The sequence below is a fragment of the Centropristis striata genome, chromosome 8 (genome assembly GCF_030273125.1).
Source record: "Centropristis striata isolate RG_2023a ecotype Rhode Island chromosome 8, C.striata_1.0, whole genome shotgun sequence".
Classification (NCBI taxonomy): Eukaryota; Metazoa; Chordata; class Actinopteri; order Perciformes; family Serranidae; genus Centropristis; species Centropristis striata.
The window spans coordinates 9,692,177-9,716,766 of NC_081524.1; the positions used below are offsets into that span (position 1 = coordinate 9,692,177).

At 40.7% G+C, this 24,590-nt stretch overlaps 2 protein-coding genes across 4 annotated transcripts; one reads left to right on the top strand and one right to left on the bottom strand.

Moving 5' to 3' along the window:
• The first annotated feature begins 1,272 nt into the window (after positions 1-1,272).
• Positions 1,273-9,619, top strand: abhd16a (abhydrolase domain containing 16A, phospholipase). 2 transcript variants are annotated; one of them, XM_059339326.1, is made up of 20 exons: positions 1,273-1,399; positions 1,929-1,988; positions 2,295-2,361; positions 3,790-3,876; positions 4,142-4,227; positions 4,394-4,467; positions 4,666-4,773; positions 4,898-5,012; positions 5,112-5,213; positions 5,333-5,396; positions 5,498-5,547; positions 5,837-5,960; positions 6,272-6,376; positions 6,464-6,527; positions 6,689-6,745; positions 7,054-7,116; positions 7,228-7,304; positions 8,137-8,235; positions 8,367-8,413; positions 8,982-9,619. In XM_059339326.1, exons 1-20 carry the CDS (start codon positions 1,298-1,300, stop codon positions 9,063-9,065), a joined length of 1,635 nt encoding a protein of 544 aa, XP_059195309.1. In that variant the 5' UTR covers positions 1,273-1,297; the 3' UTR covers positions 9,066-9,619. The 2 variants fall into 2 exon arrangements, with proteins under 2 accessions (XP_059195309.1, XP_059195310.1); XM_059339327.1 differs by having other exon boundaries at positions 1,290-1,399; positions 1,932-1,988.
• Positions 9,620-9,719: 100 nt separating this feature from the next.
• Positions 9,720-24,426, bottom strand: vars1 (valyl-tRNA synthetase 1). 2 transcript variants are annotated; one of them, XM_059339325.1, is made up of 29 exons: positions 24,317-24,426; positions 23,440-23,795; positions 23,207-23,350; positions 22,593-22,800; positions 22,384-22,499; positions 21,650-21,725; positions 21,308-21,408; positions 21,089-21,216; positions 20,478-20,642; positions 20,308-20,389; positions 20,105-20,224; positions 19,564-19,672; positions 19,292-19,471; positions 19,016-19,140; positions 18,769-18,872; positions 18,503-18,661; positions 16,643-16,733; positions 16,381-16,486; positions 16,152-16,222; positions 15,050-15,175; positions 14,852-14,956; positions 14,284-14,431; positions 13,951-14,078; positions 13,527-13,682; positions 13,167-13,391; positions 12,114-12,225; positions 11,421-11,596; positions 10,011-10,160; positions 9,720-9,916 (listed from the first exon to the last, which is right to left on the bottom strand). In XM_059339325.1, the coding sequence occupies exons 2-29, from the start codon at positions 23,791-23,793 to the stop codon at positions 9,848-9,850; spliced, it is 3,834 nt and encodes a 1,277-aa protein (XP_059195308.1). In that variant the 5' UTR covers positions 23,794-23,795; positions 24,317-24,426; the 3' UTR covers positions 9,720-9,847. The 2 variants fall into 2 exon arrangements, with proteins under 2 accessions (XP_059195308.1, XP_059195307.1); XM_059339324.1 differs by lacking the exon at positions 24,317-24,426 and adding an exon at positions 24,042-24,114.
• Positions 24,427-24,590: the final 164 nt, after the last annotated feature.

Genomic DNA, 24,590 nt, shown 5'->3' on the forward strand with positions numbered 1-24,590 from the left:
CAGGATCAGTTTTAAATCATTTAAAATCCCACAATCCTCTTCATCTGACCAAATTCCATACCATTCACCTGTTTGTTGTTTTCTTTGGTCCATTGTTTACTTTTTCTCTTTGCTGATTCTGCCCCAGTATCAGCCATAACCATTCTTTAATTAAAAAATCTCCTTCTGCTATCTTTAAACTGGCTAATGTAGGCGACTAGTCTCAGCAAAACTGTTGCCTGGAAAAATGTAAACAAAGGCATTTCCGGTTGGCACGCTGTAAATCATTTTGTCTAATTTTGTGGGGACAGACTTTTAGAATTACTATAGAGAAATAGTCAATCTTCTTGCTGATGGTCTCATTTGCTTATGTAGATCGTAAAGAGGTCAGTATCAAATTGACACTGTTTCTTAGCCACTTAAAAACTCCTTGTAGCTGTTTTGATATTTTACATTATTTACTTAAGCATTTGACATTGTACCAGCTGTTTTCTACTTCTATGCATATACATTTTTAAATAAACATGTTGTCTGTATAATGTTGCTTGTCTCCTTTTCATTTCGTCACACTTTTAAAATAATCGCCTAAGTTATTTTTTGTCAATTTTTTTTTTTTTTGCCTAAATCATCTCCTCATGATGCCGGCTACCTATGGTAAAATCACCTACATCCTCAGTTGATCAGATCATGTGATTTTATCCCTTTAAGCTAATGACCTATGTCAAGTGTGTGACTTAAGTGGATTTATTATGCCTAAGTCACAATAACATGTGACTTAGGCAATTTTTTTAACATGCCTTTGTGACTTAAGCAAGATATGGTAACACTCTATTTTGAAGGTGTCTACATAAGAGTGACATGAGCGTGTCATAAACATGACATGGGATGTGTCATGAACATTAATGACATTTGAAGTAACATTAATGCTCATGATACTTGTCATGTCATGTATCTGACAGGCTTGTATGACTCTTATTTAGACACCTTCAAAATAAAGTGTTACCATATCTTGCTCAAGTCACAAAGGCATGTTCAAAAAATTGCCTAAGTCATTTATTTCTCTTAAGTTACATAATTTACACACAGTGTTATTACTATGCCAATAGCCATTTGTTACATCCCTTTTGAGTGAAATGATCAATAAATGTCATATGTTACACTTTTGGTGAAGTTTTTTGTGTTTCCTGCAAAACTTGAAAAAAATTAGTTAGGCGAATATTTTAACAGGGTGACGATTTCTTTCCAAAAATATTTCTGAGCACTTACGCTTTTGAGATTTCTGGTCGGTGCGGGCTTCCGTAGTCCTCGTAGTGTAATCATGGCCGGCTGGATGTGGCTCCGCTGTATTTTAGGGCCTCATTTGCAAAGAATCCACCGTTCAACGGACCAACCCCGACCTGAAGGCAGAGCCGGGAGGAGGGTAGGGATGTTTATAATGTTTTTCATTTGTTTGAGGGCAGCCGACTGCGAGAACCGATCCGTTTTTAATCTCTTGGCATTGGTGTGGCTCCGGAAGTGTCAGGTGTTTGTTATTGAGACCCTGCTGTCACTGCACAGCACAGCCGGGCTGACAATCTGCAAATGAATGAATGAAATCGCAGCCACGCGTCGATAAGTTTGTTATTTAATGTTCAGTTGATTTCGGTTTCAGCGTCACAGTGACAGCCAGCCTAGCTGGCGCTACATAAACTGTTTTCCTCAATGACATTAACCTGGTTGTGCTAACGCTATGAGGGAAGCTGGAGAGAGGGAACTTTGGCAAAAAACCTGACGAGAAAACATAAAAACAAAACAGAATACGCATAATAAGAATAAGGATGTGTGTTAAGTTTAACGGAGCTACTGTAAGGAGGGTATGGAGCTGGAATGTCGATCATCATGTCTCTTTAAACGGCTACAGTGTGTGCTACTAGCTAGCTAACGTTAGCTAACAACAGTTTATCTCACAGCAGGGATGGAGCTACCAGCCCCGGAGTCTGGAGAAACACACTGACAGCATCCTCGGTTGGGTCAGTATGGGTGTATGAGTGATAATAATACTTTATGAAAAATAATTAAGAAGTTTTGTCAAGTAAAACATTGTGTTTTAGAAATAAAACAGACATATTACATACCTGTCTAGTGGGTAAGGGGGCCAATTATTTACTTTTTCTCTTTGCTGATTCTGCCCCAGTATTAGCCATAGCTATCCTTTAAATAAAAAATCTCCTTCTGCTAACTTTAAACTGGCTAATGTAGGCGACTAGTTTCAGCAAAACGTTTGCCTGGAAAAATGTAAACAAATGCATAAAATATAAGTTTTTTTCTCCCTCCAGGCTTCAGCACTGTGGTCTCTGTCCTACTACAGCTCTCCTCTTCTCCTCTGCTATCTGTACAGAAAAGGTAGGCTGTTTGTTTATGTTTGATGGGAAACACAGAGATACTTCTTTCTTCTCCACCATTTACTGCAGTTGTGACCAGAGCTGAAAGTATTAATACATATAAGTTGATTTGTTGACCAAATAAAAATAAATAAACAATAGTTTTCTGGTTCCAGTGTCACCATTGTTAGAAATTGCTGCTTTTTCTCTGTTTTATTCGTGGAAATGTAATGTTTTTGTTTTTTGGCTGTTTGGACAAAACAAGACATTTTAAGATGTCACCTTATCAGTTAATTGAGACAACAGTTGCCATATTATACATTTTTTGTCATGAAATATAATTATATTAGTTGATGTTCCCAAGGGGGACAAATGGAGATCATCTTGACGAGGACTGGGTGATAAGTCAGTTTTATCATTTATTGAATTTCTTTAAACTTGGGTCGTGGATGGCTGGAGCCAATCCCAGCAGACATTGGGCAAGAGGCTATCGCAGGGCTGACACATAGAGGCAGACAACCATTCGCACCTACGGGCAATTTAATTTCCAATTAAACCTAAGATGCATGTCTTCTGACTGTGGGAGAAAGCGAATGGAGAGAACCAACATTGACATAGTGTAAAGAGAACATGCAAAATCCACACTGAAGAGCCACAAGCCGGATTTGAACCCGCAAACCTCTTGCTGTATGGCAAAATTTGTGGAGCCCTTATTTCATTTCAGTTAACTAAAATTGTATTATTATAATATTAAGGGGTGTAATCCATCAACACTTGTATATACTGTACCAAATATGTGAATACCAAATTAAAGAATATGGTCAAAATACCTGAGCAAGGTGCCTTCACATTTATTCAGTCCATTGCACCTTCCACGTATGGTTATTCAAGAAAAAGTTAAATCACCCAGATTATTATCATGACAATGATGTCAACCACACCAGCCAGTCCAACTGTTATTTAAACAGTCTCCACTTTGGGATCATAACAAATTATAAAAACAAACTTAAGCCATTTTTTCTCAGAATATAAATCGCCTCTTACTTTTTAAAAAATATGAGCTTTGAGCTTTGCATGTTTCAGTAGAAGTCTTTCTCAGAACATTTGTCAGGGACAATTATTTTTTTCTTTTTGGATGACATTTCTCCTCCCATTAAGAAGAAAAAAAAAATCGCCACTGGGGGGATGTTCTCTGTTCTCCTACAAGTGGGATTAATATAAAGTTAATCAACTGAATCATCCAGTAAGACTGTGCCGAAATAGAAATTAATGGCTTGAGGTTGTGTGCTACTCCGCAGTGTATAATTGAGCTTCTGATATTGATTTATGCATATGGTTGTAGGGTAGTTGTCAGACTGTGAATCTTTGTATTGGTGCCTGTTAATGAGGCTCAGGTCTAGCAGGAGAGAGGAGTTATGTAGATGTCTGTGTCACTGTTGTGTGTTTTTAGGTTACATCTGCAGCAGTAAGCTGGTTCCAGTGAGTCAGTATGTGGGAACAGTGCTGGTGTGTCTTCTCGGAGTGGCCTGTCTTCGAGGTGAGGTTACAGATTTCAATTGACTGGCAGCCAATGACTAATTCAGTTATCATTCAGTCATTCATCGCTTAGATATCATAACATATGTTGTGTGTTCTGCATGTCAATAAGATTTCATTAACATTGAGACTGTTGCACAAGGTCAACACCCACAAAGAATACTAATTGCACCATTGAGGCTTTGCAGCTCAATGTTTGTGCTCCATGTGTAGTCTGCCTATATATATCTCTCTGTTTTTGTTCTCTTCCTGCCTTTCTCCTCCAGGGTGGGGTAGATGGAAAAACTCAGAGTATCTTCAGTTTATATCCATTCTGGAAGAAACCAAGAACAATCACACACCAGCAAACAAGGTGAGGTCATGACAATAACAAGTACTGCAGGATTTGCTCTTGGTGTTAGTATGACCATTTAGGGGGGGTAAGGGGACAAAATAATAACTCCTGTGCTTATAAGTTTCTGAACGAATACATCAGCACTCAAAGGACAACTTCTTTCTTCTTTGTGCTTTCAATGTAGAAAAAACTGAGGTGCTATGATTTTGACTTCTCGTGCTGGCCTTCAGACTTCAGCTGGACAGAAGTCAGCAATCCGTAAGTTTTTTTTTTTCAATATTTTTATTCCCATTTGAAATGGCCATGGGTTTGCTGCAATTCCGTTCTCACCAGGGTCAGTCCATTATGAATACATTCAGAGAAATCCCTGTGAAGTCCATTTCATAAATGCATTCGTTGTCAAGTACTTTGTGGCTCATCTTTTCAATTGTAAGCGTCTGACTCTGTTTTTGACAGAAAACTATCCAAGGCTGGTGTGTCTCTGCTAAAGCCAGAGCCCAGATTAAGAGGAGCAGCAGACAGTGTGCTCCACTCTGTGCGCACTCTACCATGCCACGTGATCAGGTAAATTAAGTTTATGCCGCACCATCAGAAAGTATAGTGAGTATACAAGGTTCACATCTTAAACTATACATTATTTATCTAATATTGCTAGAGTATTGTCAAGTCTATCTTCTTTTTTCTCCAGTTTTCTTATTGCCCACTCATTTGGGAGGAGGATGCTGTACCCCGGCTCTGTAGGTTTACTGCAGAAAGCCATGAGGCCCATGCTACAGCAAGGCCAGGCTAGGTTAATAGAAGAGGTAAAAAAAAAAATACACACTCACTCTCTAACTGTTTATGTACATTTTGAATGAGTTCTGAGCATCGTCCTCTGTTTATATCTCTTTATTTTGTCACAGTTTGACGGACAAAGGAACAAGCTGGTAGCCTGCGATGGTAATGAGATTGACACAATGTTTGTGGATCGAAGGAGAGACGGGGGACGGAATGGCCAGACCCTGGTTAGTGTCTGCAGTGATTTGTTGTTTTTGTGCCCCGGGCTTGTTCCAGGGTCCAACCAGACTCGTGTCACATCAGTCACATTACGGGCAGCTCTTGAAGTGTATGAATTCTGCCACAGGTCATCTGCTGTGAGGGGAATGCAGGCTTCTATGAGGTGGGCTGCATGAACACTCCACTGGAGGGTGAGGAATCCGCTACTTCACAGGAGTCCAAGATAAGAAGATCTGAAATGTTTTTTTACTTCAGTTATACTGTAGTTACATGTTGCTTATGCGCACCATAGGTGGCTACTCCGTACTGGGCTGGAACCACCCTGGGTTTGGAGGCAGTACGGTAAGCAGCATTTTCAGATTTGGTATTACATGCTCAAAATAGCATTCTCTTCCAGTGTACGCCTAGTCGAGATGGAAAACAATGGCATGTTGAAATTCTGGTTTCAGTTTGACAGTGTTGTGCAAGAGGCTGAGGACACTCCCATGGTGGTTAGCATCACTGGAGTGTTATAAAACATTGTAAATCTGTGACCTCCTCGGAAGTGCATGGTTTTATAGGTGGATTGAGTGTCACTGTTATGTTTAATAATGCATGATTATTGCTTTTTTTACTTCTATCCGTCTGCCAGGGAGTGCCATTCCCCCAGAATGAAGCCAACGCCATGGATGTAGTGATCCAGTTTGCAATGCACAAACTTGGCTTCCAGCTCACGGACATTGTCGTATATGCTTGGTCCATAGGAGGATTCACAGGTACATAAAGGGCGTTTTAACACAAGCGCTTTTTAATCCGCTTAAATTGTACTCTGGTCCGTTTTCCCCGTTGGTGCAGTTTGTTTGGACAAGTGTAAACACTATAATCCCTCTCTGTTCTGGACCAGAACAACCACACGAGAACCACCAGGTGTACTCTGCAAGTTTGAGCTCAACAGCTCCTGTAGTGTAAAAACAACCACAACAATACCTAATGGGCACTATGCTATTAATGTGAAGTGTGTTGTTAAGTTGTTCTGTTTATCCCTACTCCTCATTTTGTCCGTCTATCTCTCCATTTTCTTTCTCAGCCAGTTGGGCAGCGATGTCATACCCAGAGATCCAATCATTAGTGTTGGATGCTTCCTTCGATGACCTCCTGCCTCTGGCCCTCAAAGTCATGCCAGACAGCTGGAGTGAGTAGTAGAGGTTAAAGGCCATACAGTCTATTAAATGTTTGCAGCAGGGGGCTTTGGTTTAGCAATATCTTTGTTTTCTCTTAGGGCCGTTGGTACAACACACAGTGAGGCAGTACATGAACCTCAACAACGCTGAGCAGCTTCTCAAGTGAGTGGGACAGTCTGTTTATAGTGACTCTGATCATAAAAGTCAAAGTCTGCATCAGAGAACATTACACAACATATTGGAGTGCAAATATGAAACTAACCTTTTATTTTTGTTGGCCTAGCCAGCAGTGATGATTAACACAACTCCTACTCTTCCTCCAGATACCAGGGACCTGTGCTGCTGATCAGGAGAACCAGAGATGAGATCATCACCACGACGTGAGTCCTCACAGTCCATCTTAAATGTCTGTGTACAGGAAATCAGGTTTATTTTCCACTGGGTTTACACACGTTAGTAGCAAATTGATGAAATAGGAATGTCGAATTGGGGCAATTCAATTATATTTTGATCCAAAGTCAGGTCACCCAATTAAGATTCTCTAAAATTTAAATAAATAAATTCAGCCACTATAATTAAAATTTAAAGAATGGCATTATCTGATAGGCTGGGAGGGTTAGAGTCATTCATTGTTACAGTAAGTTAGTTAAGTGTCACTAATTAATAAGTTGTACATTGTATATTAAAGGGGTCCAGAGGACATCATGTCCAACAGAGGGAACAACCTCCTGCTCAAACTGCTACAATTCAGGTCAGTATTCTCTTTGCTGGATACAAACGATGTATTTGGACTTGTTAGGTGACATACATGTATGTGACTTATGTATGTATACATAAGTGATGATGTCATTATCCTGCCTAGGTATCCAAAAATAATGACAGATGAAGGGGTGAGAGTTGTCAGACAATGGCTGGGATCCTCCAACCCCTTAGAAGAAGGTATGTGTGACCACTATTTCACCGTGTTGGACACTTTACATGTAGCAGGTTTTGGTGCTGTATAAATACTGTGAAAGTATCAAAATGCTCAATTTTTACGGAAAAATACACACGGCGCATATTGTTGTTCAGAATGCTGTTAAATGGGCTGCCAGGTCTTCTGTGAGGTTAAGGTATCACAACTATAACATATACAGTCATGGAAAAAATTATTAGATCTTTGTTTTCTTTATTTTCTTGTTCATTTTAATGCCTGGTACAACTAAGGGTACATTTATTTGGACAAATATAATGATAACAACAAAAATAGCTCATAAGAGTTCAATTTAAGAGCTGATATCTAGCCATTTTCCATGGTTTTCTTAATAATGGTTATGGTTATATAAACCCATAGAAAATGGCTAGATATCAGCTCTTAAATTGAACTCTTATGAGCTATTTTTGTTATTATATTTCTGAAAACAAATGAACCTTTAGATGTTCCAGGCATTAAATGAACAAGAAAATGAAGAAACCAAAGGTGGTCTAATAATTTTTTCAATGACTGTGTGTATGTGTGTGTAGAGTGCTGCTACAGTAATAACCTGGCAGACTGGGTTTAAGGAGACTGGCGCTAAAACAGAGTTTCAGACAGAGGGTAAATACAGACATATTCAAACAGACAGTATGAGAATCATAACCTGAAAATGAGCATAATTCCCTTTACTCTTTTGTAAATTATCTTGTATATTAGAATTGTATTAAACCAAAGTGAAACTGTGTCCACATTTAGGATTTGAATAATTGGTATTCTATCAGCTGTGTATAACGTCGACTCTCTCTGTTTCTGCAGCATCTGTGTACAGTGGCTATGAGGTGGACGATGACTGGTGTGTGTCTGTGCTGCAGTCGTATCAGGCGGACAGAGATGTTTTGTTTCCCTGGAGTGTTGGTAAGTGCCTAGAGTCCTTTGTTATTTACCATCAAATAAACTGCATACAGTACTAGTCCCATAAATGCATGTTTAACCTCACAGTGCTTTTACATGACCTCACACGCTCTGTTGTGTATGTATGTTACCAGGTGAGGATATGACTCTGGAGGGAAGGCGGCAGCTGGCTCTTTTCTTGGTAAGGGAATACTCTTTTGTGATCCAGCACTCAATTTCAGCGTGCGCAGTTTGTTTCTTGTCTGGTTTAAAGGGCAGCCACCTGTTGTCTTTATCACACCGTTCCAAAGTCTAATTTCCTTTTCTCTAATAATCCCCATTTTCCTGTTTAAAGTTGGCTTACCTTCCCCCTTTCTCTAGCACTCACAAAAAAAAAGCACATCACAGCTATTCACAGACATCATTACCACCGAGGAACACTATTCTGGTTGCCATAGGAACCAGCTCACCTGTGCTCTCAGGTTGACTGGTGTAATATATTTCACCACGCTCAGCTTATTGAAGTCATTTAACATCAAACAAGAGCAGTGCCATCAATTACAGCTAATGCTATGCTTCTCCTCCCTCGGTAATTCCTTCTGAATTAGGCTTTATTCACCTCCTGTGTAAATCCTTAAGAGATGGGAGAGATTTGTAAGGCACTGAGCCAGAAAGACTGAACCCTAATGTAATCAAGTTGTGCACTTTTTGTTCATTGCCCTCCCACACCCCTCATTCTCCATTCCGCCTCCATCTTTTCTCTCTCCCAGGCACGGAAGTACATGCGAAACTTCGAGACAACACACTGCACTCCTCTCCCCGCCTCCGAGTTCCACTCACCCTGGAGACTGTAGAGAAAGACGGATGGACGAATGGATGAAAGGAAACAAGCAGCAGAGGGTCCAGATGGCCTGTGGTCAAAGAGCGTGTTCCTGGCATGGTGTGAATGTATTACTGTGATTTTTTCCAAGACAGATTCATTGTCAGGTATAGTGTTGCTGTGGTGGCATCTGGAAAGATCTGGTCTACTACAACCCCCCAACCCCCCATTCCAATCCTGTAAAATATGGTACATCTTTTCTTTTGATGTTAGTTTTTATTCATACTTTTCAGTGTTAGTCTCTTTAAAAAAGAAAAGAAAAAGGAAACAAGCATTTTATCTAAATGCACAAGCCATCACTCACTCCTTCCATCTTTCCCTCTTTGGCTGTATTTGTAAAGAAGCAATTATAAAATAATCTTAATAGTAGAGCAGTTTTAATCTTTAAAAATGCAGCCAACGTGTTGAAGCTTTTCAGGTTTATTTCTTTTCTGTGGACACTATCTGTATGAACAAAGCTGTATCCTTAAAATGATGCTCTTACATGTTCTATTAAATATGCTGAATAAAATGTTTGACATAAGGGAATGGATTCATTTGCTCATTTCTTGATACAAGTGTTCAACAAATTGCACGGATAGACTCAGATTAATAGATTGCCTCAGAACAATAAACGGCTAAGACGATGTTTGTCACAAGAGCTTTATTAATTTCCCTACCGTACTACAATCAACTTGGAAAATGAATATGAAAATGAATACACGGACATGAAAAATGTGGAAATAAATCCTGATTTACATATTGCTAAGCAGAAAGTCACATCATTTTCCTGAAGTTGTCCATGGCTTCTTTTACTTTTTCAAGTTCTGTTTGGCTCTGTCGTAGCTGTGAGAGAAAAGGAGGTAATTATTTAGTAGAAATTCACATCTTGTACCCTGAGAAACCCTCCTCTCTCCCTGTGTCAATTTCTTTTTCTCACCTTCTCAGCATCCTGCTCCTGCACCTTTGCTGGCACCTTCTCCTTGTAATCACTCTTTGCCATCTTCTCTCTCAGTTTCTCCATCTGTTTCTCCAAGTCACCTTTCTTTGTCATCAGCTTAGCCACTTCCTTCTCCACATCAATGAGACCCTGGAGGAATCAAAGGTGAGGACAATGACAACAGTTGTAAATTCTTATTATTTCAGCTTATTCAAGGTGCACTAGAGGAGACACCAAACTCACATTCAAGTGGAGGAGACCCTGTTACCACTGCTTTCTAGACATTTTCCATGGTTTTCTTGATAATGATTTCGGTTATCAAGAAAACCATGGAAAATGTCTAGATATCAGCTCTTAAATGAAACTCTTTTGAGCTATTTTTGTTGTTCATCATCATTATATATGTCCCAAAAAAATGTACCTTTAGTTGTACCAGGCATTAAAATGGACATGAAATCTAAGAAAACAATGGTCTAATATTTTTTTCCATGACTGTATGCATGTTCTTAGACTATTCAGGTGGGGTTGTACGAGTAACTTATTCACAGTCAGTGTATTACCTACAGCAGATGGCAGTAGGCACGCCCCAGTTTGGAGAAGTAGGCAGGAATGTATTTTAGTTGCTTAACAAAAGTCTATAACAGTTTAAATTTCTTCTGTATTCATAATATTTTCACCACAGTAGCTTGTCACCAGATAGCCCTTTCCAAAAGGGAACTAAAGTCGCTTTCTTCAAAGCCACTACACTCAAACAAAATGATTGTTGGAGTGTGGTGGCACAGGGGCTCTCGGTCCGCTGCGGCCTTGATCAGTTAGTTTATTTGTGTTACTCTGTGACCTTGGTGAATCTAAACCAAACACTCAAGACACATTATCACATAAACAACCTAATGGACTGAGGCAGGGGGAGAGCAGCAACTAGTGTGTTGTGCAGGGTCAAATGACTGTTTTTATGAAAAGGGGTCAGGTGACTTTGAAGAGGGCATAGAACAGCTTCAGTTCCCCGTTAGAAAGGGCTGTCTGATGGTAAGGTAACGCAATGATAATATAGCATACACTTAAACTGATGTTACTTATTTTGGATGGGTAAAATACATTTAGCCACTGCCCTCATCCACAGCAGTACATTGCTGAGCTTTGTGTTGGTACTCCTGCCTGATTCTCCAACCTGTGGGTGTGTTGACAGCCATCTACTTTTAGTGCCTCATACAACCCCACTTCAACATCCAAATGATCTTTTAAAATGTTGCAACTTTAATAACATACTATATGGTGAGTATCATCATGCCTCAACACATTGCTTCTAAGGAAAGCTAAAAATGAAACCAGAACTGATGTATTTTTTACGTCAAGTCTTGCTTAGAGTGATGGGAGAAACCACACAAAACAGAACAGATTACCCGCCCTCACCTTGAGCATAAGGTTGACAGTACATCTGTCAGAGGCGATAGCCACAGCGCAGCCTCCTGGGACAGGCTCGTTGGCTGTCAGAGGGATGATGGCCTGAGAATAAGACAAGGTCTGAATCTGCAAACTGTACTTCTGCACCAGGGAAGCGGTGGCAGAGTCGATGCACTGGAGGTAGCCTGAAAGAGAAATGGGAAAACTCAAGTTCAACTAGATGCATTCAGGATTCAGTACAACCTGTGGTTCAAACAATTAGTGGGAAGAGAAATGGGTCATTGTTTATGCACAACCACATGTAATGGACATTTGGGTGTTTTTTTAACCTTGGTACTAGATACCAATTATATTCATTGGTGGGAGAATAATTCAGGCCCTTAAACACTTAAACCAAGAGGTAAAAAAAAATCTAGATTGTTATTGTGATGCATTAATGTGTGAGCAGCATTTAATGTTGTAGCTGGCCGAGTTGGAGCTCATTTTAACGACTCTATATTCTGCCTTGTTGTTTAATCACGTACAATGCTTCCTTTTATGATCTCATCTTTTCTTCTATTTAAAATCTTATTGTCAGAGTAACAATAATAATATTTGCCTCTGTAATGCAGTGAAGCACAACTACAAAGTACATAAAATACTGGAATGTCGGCCTTAAACCGAGATTTATTTAAGAATAAATGATTTAGTTTGTGATCTTACAGTCAGCTCTGGTCTTGGTCAGGTTGTAGTCGGCCCTCAGTGATCGGATCGTCTTGACCACAGTCATCACGAACTCCATGTCACGGTCGACCTCCTCGCTGTGCCAGCAGAACTACAAAAAGTCACAGAAAGACGGGTTATTCACAGAGACGGAAATACTATAATTTAAAATACAATACCTGAAACTACAATTTCATAAAGAATTCTAGCCAGTCTTTTATACGTCAGTTTTGAACTTCTCTGGGATTGCAAAGTACCAGAAATATGCTTGTTTGAAACTTTAAACAGGATTAAAATGGAAATATAGGGGTGTACCGTGTCAAATTCATATAGAAACAAACCTTTTAATAAACAATTGACAAGACAGACATTAATTTGGCAAATACAATGTGAAATGCTCTATCAAGATACAGCCCACATAGTTACAGCTCCCCTGTAGAAACTTGCAAAAGTCGCTCACAGGTTATAAACTCTGGGCTTAGCTTTAGGCTACTGTCTGCTGTCTGCTGGATAACAGAATCATCCCCCCAAAAAGTCAAAAATACATTCACTCCAGTGTTATAATCAAAACTTACATGACAGCATGTAGCCCCTCGGCTCAGACAGTGCAGCAGCGTGGGCTGTACATGTGATTAGAGAATGCACTGTGCATGCAGAGGGTCGTAATTAACTTTATTCTTATTTTTTATGATGCAGGCAAATAGAGTGTTTCAGAAACTGCTGATCTACTGGGATTTTCACACACAACCATCTCTAGGGTTTACAGAGAATGGTCTGAAAAAGAGAAAATATCCTGTTGCAGCAGTTCTTTGGGCCAAAACACCTTGTTGATGCCAGAGGTCAGAGGAGAAAGGTCAGACTGGTTGGAGATGATAGAAAAACAACAGTAACTCAGAAAACCACTCGTTACAACCAAGGTAAGCAGAAGGCCGTCTCTGAACGCACAACACGTCCAACCATGAAGCAGATGGGCTACAGCAGAAGAAACCCATATCGGCCACTTTATTAGGTACACACTTCACCTAATAAAGTGGCAGGTTGTCCTTATCTCACCTCCTCTGTATCAGGGTAAGATGTGACACTGATGCTGGGGGGATCACTCTGAGGTCGCCGTCTTGGTAGCCTCTGGTAGAGCTCCTCGGTGACGAAGGGCATTATGGGAGACAGAAGGCGCAAACCAACATCTAAACAGGTGTAAAGTGTCTGTCTGCACACCAGGGCCCGTCTCTGGCTGGAGCTGTCCTCCTCTGCTTTACTGAACACTGGTTTTACACTCTCCTGGAGGACAAGAAGAGTGGGAGGGAGCAGATGAGGTACACAGCCTTCTACAAAACATTAACTTTTTACAAGCTCTTTCATATTCTATTTAAGATATATGGATCTCGGCTGCTCAGTGCTCTCAAAGTTTCTTACCAGGTAGACATCGCAGAGCTCATACAGCCAGAAGTTGTAGATGGCGGTTGTGATGGTTGGGAAGTCGTAGGCCTTGAAGGCAACGTCGCAGAGACCGACAGCAGCACTCAGTCTGGACAATATCCACCTGTCTGACACGCTCTCCTCTCCACACAACTGAGGGGAATGAATGGAGTGTAAGAGAGTGTAAGAGACTCAGTTAAACGGCTCCTGTCCCGGGTTTCTCACAAATGTCAGTCTGTGCATGTTTACCAATACAAAGCAGATGAGCATTGGGGCAAACTAAGCCTCAAGACAAATAATAGTAACAAAACAGTTTTAGAAAAAATGTATTTGGTCAAAAAATGTCATTGGATGAATATAAATAAGTATGGAGCAGTGCTTGCTTATGTTCTGTGTCCTTCATCTTTCCCCCTGGTCTCACCTGGGCTTTCTCTGATGGTACAAAGTTGTCTCCCAGGGTTTTCATGGCAAACTTCACAGCGTTCCACAGCTTGTTGCAGAAGTGACGGTAACCCAGAATACGGTTGACATCCAGGTTGATATCCCTACCTGAGAGGCACACACAGAAAGACTCAAAGGATCATTTCAGTGCATTAAAATAGATGAATTTTCGAACTGACCTTGCGCTGAATGATTGTAATCGTGTTGTTTTCCAGTGTTTTGATATATTATATTTAGTCAAGGTTGAGATGTCGGCTGTGGGCCAACGCAGGCACAAGGGAGAAAGCAAGGAAAACAAAAAAAATGAGTTCACCTTGGCTAGTGTAGGCACACAGGGCGAACCGGAGAGCATCTGTGCCACACTCTGGGATGCCATTTGGGTAGTCTGACTTCTGGCCCTGCTTTGCCTTCTCAGCCTCCAGTGGATCCAAGTTGCTGTCCGTCAATAGTGCATGAAGACCCTGGAGAATAAAGGGATGGGCAATAAGGAGGGGTTTCACCACTGAAAAACAAAATGTGCAAAACTTTTCTTCTTGAGAATGAGAATAGCTGCTAAATGTTTTAACAGGCCAGAAAGGAGCTTTAAAAGGATATTTTTACTAAGGGTGAAGCATAGTTTACTACAAGTCCTTCAGTGCCCTCTAGAGGACAGGTCTGCTTCGTCTGACTGAGCAGTTTCCGCCCAGCTGGGGAAGAGATTGATGGCCTCAATAAAAGCTTGTTGGAAGCAGAATAGGGTGCTTAATAAAGCTTACATAAGAATATGTACCTCAGGGGAGCGATGTGCTTGTGGTGACCATGTTTAAGAGAACCCAAATGAGAGAGAGAGACTTTACTTATGCACATATCTGAAAATGCATCAAAGCGTGATTAGGCTTTACCTCAAGGGAGATCCCTGTAATGACGTCCAGGGGGTCAATGACGTTGCCCAGAGATTTGCTCATTTTCCTTCCGTGGGCGTCCCGCACCACTGCATGCAGGTAAACCTGTAAGAAAGCATCGTCATTCCTTCGCCATGTCCTGCTGATCACACTAATATCACATCCTGTTGTGTTATGTTCTGGTTTGATTGGTCTCACCTCTTTGAAGGGCAGCTTGCCGGTCAGTTTGAGGCCCATCATCACCATACGAGCAACCCAGAAGAACAGGATGTCATGGCCCGTCTCCAGCAGGGTGCCGGGGTAGAACACATTCAGGTCCTGGGTCTAAAGGAAAACCACTCATAGGTTAGTTAATAAGTGAAGAACATGCATAAATAAAGCAACACTACAATGCATATTTTATACAGAATATTTGAGAGGTGCAGTGATATGAGCGTGAATCGGTTTCATAAATTAATTAGAGATACGACAGCCAATCGATCAACCAATTGTGGCCGTTTATCAGCTGATCTGCCTTGACCAATGAATCAATCTCATACAGTCATGGAAAAAATATTAGACCACCCTTGTTTTCTCTAGTTTCTTGTTCATTTAAATGCCTGGTACAACTAAAGATACATTTGCTGGACAAATATAATGATAATAACAAAAATAGCTCATAAGAGTTTAATTTAAGAGCTGATATCTAGTCAGTTTCCATGGTTTTCTTGATAATGATTTTGGTTATTTTCAAGAAAACCATGGGAAATGGCTAGATATCAGCTTTATTAGCTATTTTTGTTGTTATCATTATATTTGTCCAAACAAATGTACCTTTATACCTACCAGGCATTAAAATGAACAAGAAATTAAAGAAAACAATGGTCTAATAATTTTTCCATGACTGTATATCCGATTTTTTTTTACAAATGCTATCAATTATTAGTTTTTATGAGGAAATACAACTGGAATCAACATAAATCACAATCAGCAGGTCAGATTTTTTTTTTTTTTTAATCAGAAATTGAAATAAAAGAAAATCGCAACTGGTGCATCTCTGTCTGCTGTCTACTGATTAACTGAATTATCCTGAAAAAAATACACGACTCCAGATTTATAATCAAAACTAACATAACTGCATGTAGCCCTGCATCTCTAATACTAATAAAAGTAAAAGTGTACTCAGATTTTGGGGAGCAGCGTTTCTAGTTTCTACACCTTTCTTTAGGATATATTTTACAGATTTAAGTAAGTATCCTTACTACCAACTACAAAAATGCCATTTGTGTCAGTAGAAAGGTGGTCGACCTCAGTCTTTTACCTCATTAGGCCAGCCGAAGATGGAGAAGGGGAAAATGCCAGACGAGAACCAAGTGTCCAGAACGTCCTCATCTGAAATACAGGAACAAAAGTTATCTCATCTGTCTGAATATGGAGTCGGATTAATTACATTAGGTGAACATGTGTAGTAGCAAAACATGAACTGATTAGATAACCTTTACAGAAACTGTGGTAATGAGACGACTTAATTATAAAGTGTTCAATCTCACCCTGTCTCAGGGTAATTTTGTCCATGGACACATTGAAACGTTTTGCTGCCTTCTCTCTGGCTTCTTCTTCAGATCTCCCACTGATCCAGTAATGACCGTCCATGTCCTGAAAAGGAAAAACAACAAACAAAAAAAAATGGAGAAATATAAAAAAAAAAACAAAGAAAGGAAAAAGGCAGAGACATGTGAAATAACAACGGAAATAGCTGTTATCTGTCATCTGAAAGCCCCCAGACCTTGATAATGACAGACATCATCTTACCTCTCCTGGTTTCACAGAGGGATCGTTGACAGTGATGAAGTAAGCAGGAATACGGTGACCCCACCACAGCTGCCGAGAGATACACCAGTCCCTGAGAGGGAGATGGATGGATGAAATCTGAAACGTGACTCACTGCACACTTGATTGTGCAAAATAATCTATTTATCTCTAGGGCTGCAACAACTACCTGGTTAATTAAAAAGGTGATTGACAGAAAATGTATTAGCAACTACTTTGATCATCAGTTATCAGCTCGTGACAGCCTGCAGCTGGTTTTGTGTTCATCTTGTGGGTCTGTGTGTGCCATCATGGCAAAATGAGGTCCTGGGGAGACCCACCACAGTGGGAATTACCACAAAAGTGATTGAGTACTTTGCCAGGTGTGGGGGTGTGTGTGTGTGTGTGTGTGTGTGTCTTTGTCACTGCAACAGCGTCACAGTCATGCAAGATGCAGTCACAAAACTGTAAAGGAATGTAACTGAGATCTAAATAAAGTCCAAGTTTGAAGATGGGTTTGGTCTGAGCAAGGGGCACAATCTCATTTTGACTGATCAGAAAGTTACCAACACATTACAGATGTAAACCAGAAAATATTTCAGCAAAACTCTCATATCCATCTGTATTAACACAGGTAAAAGGTTGACCCTGCAAGGAAATTAGTTATCTAAAAAAAATCTAGTTTCATCTCTGGTTATTTATTACTATATATTTTTTTTAGCCAAACTCCTGTACATACTCTGGTTCCTTGTCCTCGATTGTGATTTGTCGTTTTTTCTGTCTTGTATTAAAAGGAAATTAAACATTTGATGGGTTTTGGACTATAAACCTAGGGTTCAAGCAAATTTTGATTTTTCACTATTTTCTGACATTTTAAAGACTATAATATTTATGAAATAATCAAGAAAATAATTGGAAAATCAGTTGATGAAAATAACCTTTAGTTGCAACCCTGCCATTGTGAAACTGGAGAAAGAGTATTAGCATATTCCCCCCATCAACATTCAATTTTAAAATGCTAAATTGCACTTTGCAGTTTCTAGTGAAAAGGCCAAAAGGACAGATATTGTTTGTATCAAAATGAAAGTATTCAATGTGATAGTACGGTATAACAGTATAAACAGAAAGTATTAAGCAAAAGAAACACATTCAAAATAGATTTAAAGAGATTTAGGGTGTTTTCACACCTGAAAGTCCGAACCAAGGTCCGTGTTCTGTTACATTGTATACATTTGGTCCTGTTGGTTTTGGTTTCACACAGCAAAAGAACAACAGACTTTACAAGACAATTCTACTGGACACGTCATCTCCCTGTGTACTTCCGCGGTTCATTTTGTTTTGGTTGCGCTGCGTTGTTAGGCCGGCCGGCATCTGCTCTCCCGTCCTCTCGAAACCTCGCTCTCTCATCCTCTCAGAAACAAGTTGAAAGTCTCGTTATTTTTATGTGTTTTCTCCAGTTGGCTCTTTATGAAGTCGTCCGACCAGATTTCAATCAGGCATTTTATCTCCTCATCTCCCCTCATTTTGTCATATATTTTGTTTTATCTGCTAGGCTAATTGTGTTTTGTTGTAATGGCTGATTAGCGTGACGTAACTTCCTGTACCGTAATTCGAGAGCAGAAGAAGAAAAAAACTTCCTGTCATTGATACGAAGGTCCGAACTATAAAAAATTGTTGTTTTCACACTGCAAAAGGTTCGGACCTTGGTTCGTTTGGTCCGGACCGAGACCACCTCTTTTGGTCGGACCAAACTTTGGTCCTTTGGTGCGGAACCGCTGCACCTTTCACACCGGGAAATTTAGGTTCGGATCAAACTGAAAAGTCCAGACCAAACGAGATAGGTGTGACAGCGCCCTTAATTACCTGATGTTGTCCAGCCAGTTGAACCACGTCTTGAGGTGGTGATCAGGGATGATTTTGAGCCGTCCCTCTCTGACGGCATCTGCTGCCTCCTTGCCCATATCTCTGCAGTTCACATACCACTGCGGCTTCAGCAGTGGCTCCACAATGTCCTTGGAACGACTGAGAGGGCAGACACACAATGGGGCTTAAAGGATGATCCTGAATATGATGAAAAGATCTAAAACAGGAAAAACGTTCTACTTGGGCACTCATGAACCTCGCTGTACCTGCAGACTGGGACAACCATAGGGTTGTCTTTGATCTCTTTAAACTGGCCTCTGTCCTTGAGAGCCTGCAGCACTGCTTTCCTGGCCTCAAAACGCTTCATGCCCTGGGGGACAGACGGAATAGTTAGAAATGAAAAATGAAGACATAAAACTGCCACACCAAGCAAACTATGAAAAAGTCTGACTTTTAGTGGCACGGCGGAAATGCACACACTGCAGGGGGAAGGACGATAATGAGACACTATACCAGGAAGGGAGGGGGCACGTTAATGAGCAGGCCATTCTCGTCCAAGATGTTGATGAAGGCCAGATTGTGTCTCTCTCCAACCTCGTAGTCATTATGGTCATGGGCTGGGGTGATTTTGACAGCACCTGAGCAGAAAATGGTGCAGAGTGAGAAAAAAAAAGAAAAAGGAAAAACCCATAATAAGGAAAGTGGCCAGGCTTAACGAGTTGTTATGATTACTTATTCTCTGCACACCACGCACTCACTGGCAGCATCTCTTCCTGTAACCATGCCTACCTGTTCCAAAGCTCGTGTCCACAAAGTCATCCATGACAATCGGCATCTTGCGGTCGCAGAAGGGGTGCAGGACCATTTTCCCCTTCAGATGCTGATACCTGGGGTCAGCAGGGTGGACAGCTACAGCAGTGTCTCCCAGCATCGTCTCAATACGAGTTGTTGCCACAATCACTTCCTCGTCTAAGCAACAGAAAGAGAAATGTTAAGAAAGGCAATGTGGCACAAAGTGTCTTTGTTTGAAAAACTCAGCTCTCTCTGAGCTCACCACATACCTGACCCGTCCACCTTGTAAGCAAAAGACACCAACACTCCAAACTCCACTTTCTCTTTGTAGCCAGGAACAGGCAACAGAGTCCTGCCAGTGAGCTCCTTCTTATCCACCTGCAAAAAAAAGAAAGAAAAAGATTTAATCAAGAGAGTACAGCATGTCCAGCACTCATAACAGTTTGGATCTGTCGCTTTCAAAGCCTCATAACAGGGGTAACAAAGTAAGTTGTCTGGGTAGATAATTAGCTTTGAATACAAAATTACACTTTTTATTACTTTGATTTTTAATCACTTATTTAATACAAAAAAAATATTTTTTTTCTCCCTTTTCAATGATTATTTTGGTAATTTGCCTCTAACTGGCAGCATGCAGTCAAGAGCCAGACAGGAAATGTGGAGAAAGAGAAGAGGATGGAGGAATAGAGTCTCAAGTGTAAAACCCTAAAATTCAAAAGTAATAATAAAAGAATAGGAAAAAAATGACATTTTTGTGATTTTACTATGAATGGCCTGGACCTTTATCATTCTATCAATATGCATACTTGCCTCTATGTCGGAGATGGCAGAGTTTAGTGTGCAGGACCAGTTGACCAGCCTCTTGCTCCTGTAGATCACTCCCTCTTCGTGCATGCGGATAAAGGCCTCTTGGACTGCATAGGAAAGTTTCTGAACAGAGAATTGGGTATATGCATGAGAATGATGAAATTCAGATTCTATTCAAATGAGTTCAGGGATTTCAGAAAACTCACAGGGTCCATAGTGAAGCAGGCTCTGTCCCAGTCCAGAGAGGAGCCCAGCTTCTTCAGCTGGTGGTAGATACGGTCTCCCTTCCTAAAAAGCCAAAGGAAGGAAGTTATTACTGTGTGTTTATTTTGGAATTTATCCTGGTTCAGATCTTTCTACTACTTTATTTACTCACTCATTCTTCCATTTCCAGACCTCCTGGATGAAGTTCTCCCTGCCCAGATCGTGACGGCTCATGCCCCTTTCTCTCATCAGCTTCTTTTCCACCACCACCTGGGTGGCGATGCCAGCGTGATCACAGCCCGGGTTCCACAGAGTGGTTTCACCTCGCATCCTGTGCCTGGACGGACAAGGGGACACACAACAATTAAAAACACATGGTTGTGATCATAGCTAGTGTGATTTAAATATACAGTCATGGAAAAGAAATAGCAGACCACTGTTTTCTTCAATTTCTTGTTCCTTTTAATGCCTGGTTCAGCTAAAGGCACATTTGCTTGGAGAAGTATGATAATGATTTTGGTTATTATCAAGAAAACCATGGAATATGTCTAGATATCAGCTCTCAAATTAAACTCTTATTAGCTATTATTGTTGTGATCATTATATTTGTCAAAACAAATGTACCTTAAGTTGTACCAGGCATTAAAATGAACAAGAAAGCGAAGAGAAAATAAGGGCCGTCTAACATTATTTTCCATGACTGTATAGAGAAATCCTGTGATGCAACAAAAGTGTCATTGAAAATATGACTTTCAGGGTGCTGAACAGTCCAAGTGTAGTTACCATCTGGTCAGAGAATCCTGAATGGCGTTGGTGAGAGCGTGACCCAGGTGAAGTGATCCAGTCACATTAGGTGGAGGGATACACATCATGAAGATGCCACGAGGGTTCTCATCACTAATGCTCTTTCTCTGCAGAATGTAGTGAGGGAGACAGACATGTTACTGCAGAGTGAAATGATAAATAAAAAATGCGACAGTATGTGTGGGAGGACTTCCTTACCCCGTACTCAGGCTTGAAGAATCCCTGCTTCTCCCACCATGGATACCATGCAGCCTCCACATACTGAGGACTGTAGGAGTCAGGGAGCGGGCTCACGATATCTGACACAGGAACCGAAACAGACACGGAGTTGACTTATGAACTTTAAGCTAATCACTACAAAATATGACAAAACTTTTAATATTATGAAGGGTATGCACTGGTATCACTTTTTCCACAAAATACAATCCTCCTCATCACCACTAAGGGGCACAACAAACTTCAACACCATGTAAGGGGGAAGTGACAAGGACACTTTCTGTTCACAAGAGGAAAACACTCCAACACACACTGATGAATCACCTTTTTTCTCCCCAGGGGCAGTGGAGACGTTGTATGTGATCACTCCTATTTCCTTTTTTTCTGGTTTGGCCTTTTTCTAAAAGCGAATAAAACAGAAAAGAACATGTGATCTGATGTCAACTGAACCTGTGCAGAAGATGCTAGGTTGTGTATGTACAGACGGACAAATTAAAAGGAAAAACCTTAATAAAAACAGTGCCAAAACATGCATCTTTGCACCAGGGCTCACTGAATGGACTGGTGATAATGAAAATAATGCGAGTAAAATATTACAGCCGTTACAGTCACAAGATATTGACTCAGTTAAACACCTATGGTAGATTTTGTTGCAAATATCTGTGGTTAAAGTCAGCAGTTTAATGAAATGAATGAGAGTAGTTCAATGAAATAAAGACAAGCATTTCCCTACACCTTATTCTTCTTTAAAAATCATTCACATTATATGGAAGTTATGGAGAGTGATAAAAAAGTGACCTTGTGGCTACGATTTAATGAAATTGTATATAAAATGAGGGAATATCTTGTGGTGAAACAGTGTTCATCCTTCTAAAAGGGTTTTCTAAACTTGGCAAGGAGCATAAAAGCTGTTCTTGAGACAGCCTGACTCCACAGTAAGACACTTCATATTGGGTTTTCCTTTAATTTGTCACCCTTCTGTAGAGTATATTGAACCGTTTTAACGATTCACCAATGTGTTACAAGAAGTTCTATTTGCAGAAGTTAACTAGGCATACCTCTGTCGGTGGCTGAGTCTTTTTCTTCGCCTCCATGTCCTTCTTCTGCTGGAACTTTTCCATCTTTTCTCTCTTCTTAGCTTCCTTCTTCAGCTGGGCTTCTGTCTTTGGTGGGCCTGAATGAGACAACATGAAGAAAATCAGAATACTATTTACACACACAACAAAAATAATAAATAATAATAAACTGTGGCACAAGACTTCCTGACCATTAGCCGTGGCATCAGCAGAATCAACAGCAGGACTTCCGTTAGCAGCTTTGGCGCTTGGAGCAGCATTTGTCTTCGGTGTAACCGGCACCATCTTCTCACAGAGCGTGATCTTCCCCAACACCTTCAGGAACTGTGGCTGATTTGTGCAGGTTGTGAACCACCTTGTAACATTGATCAAGACTTTCCTGTCTGATGGCTCCAACACCTAAAATAAAAAATAATAAAAATTAATCAAAGGTTGTAAATAGTATGGGTACTTTTTCAATAACATGTTTGGAACAATATGACCCTGGTTAATTATACATTTGTATTGAAAGTACTGAAGCTAAAAACAACAGCTCTACAATCAGATTATTACAAATGTGTTGTTTTGTGCTCAGTGACTTTTTCTGTACTAGCACTGAAAGTATATTTATTTCAAATCCTATTTTGTGTGCCTAGGATATTTTTAAAATGAAAAACCTTGAAACAGACTATGGTTGGATGATATATATCCTATACTTAAGTCAAATGTTGACAGCTGGCAAACTCAAATGGCTAAGGTTATGCAGCATTAAATTGTTAAGGCAAGAGAAACATACTGTTAGACATGCGTTACAACACATACGTACATATTTGAAAGGGAGAAGAACAGCTGATGCTACAGCCATATCAGCCAGGGTGATGCTCTCCCCCACCAAGAAGGTTCTCGGTTCCAGCGTCTGATCGAGAACCTTCAGAACACGCATCATCTCTGCACGGGAACTCTGCTGGAGCTGAGAACACATGACAAGTCACTTGAGAATATCACCTGAGAAGAATAGATCCCATACTCATGTCTAAGATGCATGCAGAAACTCCTCACCTTCTTATCCACTCCCATCATCCCCATCAGAGGGAAGACCACAGCACAGGCCACTGGGGTGAGCTCATTGTCTGCAAAGCTGAGCCACTGCCACACCTGGCTCTGCTGCTTTGCATCGACACCAGCTTTCTTCCCCTGATTTGCCAGGTACCAGGACACAGCACTGGCCCCGCTCAGGACGGCGTCACCTTCCCCGGCGCCCAGCACCAGGGTCGGTCTGGAGCGGGCATTCAGGGACGCAGGAGGGTCCTCTTTGAGGGTCCGCGGGCGAGAGGACGGACAGAACTCTGCAGCTAACAGAGCCTGAAGGCTCCTGAAGTCATCAGGGTGAGGGGACACGTACAGAGTGGCCATCTCTGGTGGAGACACAGACATTGTGTACATTGATTGTGATATGTGATGTCTTTTCTTTTTGCTATCACTGGGTCAGAACAAGTATGCCTGTCAAGCTGTCAAATACATTCTTCATCAAGTGGGTGTGTGTGCCTGTAATACCAGTTAAACAATGTGACATCTACGGGGAGGTTAACTAAGGATGCAAGCTTTGTAAACAAACTGGTTTAACTGTATTTAAGATTGAGAACACCTAAACTGGCCTTCACCAAAGTGTCAGACGATGGCTGCGTTAGCTGGTCAGCTGTCAGTTTCATTTTCTGCAAAGCTCATTATTGCCACCTGTGCATGGATGACGAAAAGTCATGTCAAACAGGCTAGTTAGCTTTAGCTAATCAGACAAACTAAACTCGAGTTTCTATGAGTGCGTGTTGAGCTTTTAGCGTTTTCTCGTACGTAACGGCGATTTTAAACTCGTTTTAATGTTAGAGTTAAAGAAACACGTGGCTTGTTATTGAAAGTTTCTTTAAGAAAATATCCATACCTGTGAATGAAACAGAAAGAGACGTCAGCTTAAGTTAGCACACACACCAGAGCCACATGAGTCCTCTCCGCCTCTCTGCCGTCTGATGCAACGAGAGCGAGTAACGGGTTCCGGTTTGATCCGCTACTTCCGCTACAACCGGAAGTCTATAAAATGTTTTATTTTATTTATTTAATGATGATACAAACAATAACAACAACAAACGGTGTGTGGGGGGAAAAGTAAACGAAAAATGAAAAATAAAATAAATTCTTATTTACATGTTGAATAAGCT

What these genes read in the sequence shown, in the direction of transcription:
- abhd16a (XM_059339326.1), top strand. Translation starts at nt 1,298, where the DNA reads ATGGCCGGCTGGATGTGGCTCCGCTGTATTTTAGGGCCTCATTTGCAA. An exon ending in AGGCTAGGTTAATAGAAGAG is followed by an intron (nt 5,013 to 5,111) that starts GTAAAAAAAAAA and finishes ATTTTGTCACAG; the next exon opens with TTTGACGGACAAAGGAACAA. An exon ending in AGTCATGCCAGACAGCTGGA is followed by an intron (nt 6,377 to 6,463) that starts GTGAGTAGTAGA and finishes GTTTTCTCTTAG; the next exon opens with GGCCGTTGGTACAACACACA.
- vars1 (XM_059339325.1), bottom strand. Translation starts at nt 23,793, where the DNA reads ATGGCCACTCTGTACGTGTCCCCTCACCCTGATGACTTCAGGAGCCTT. An exon ending in TCTTCAAGCCTGAGTACGGG is followed by an intron (nt 21,217 to 21,307) that starts GTAAGGAAGTCC and finishes TACATTCTGCAG; the next exon opens with AGAAAGAGCATTAGTGATGA. An exon ending in TTACAGGGATCTCCCTTGAG is followed by an intron (nt 14,432 to 14,851) that starts GTAAAGCCTAAT and finishes TTTATTCTCCAG; the next exon opens with GGTCTTCATGCACTATTGAC.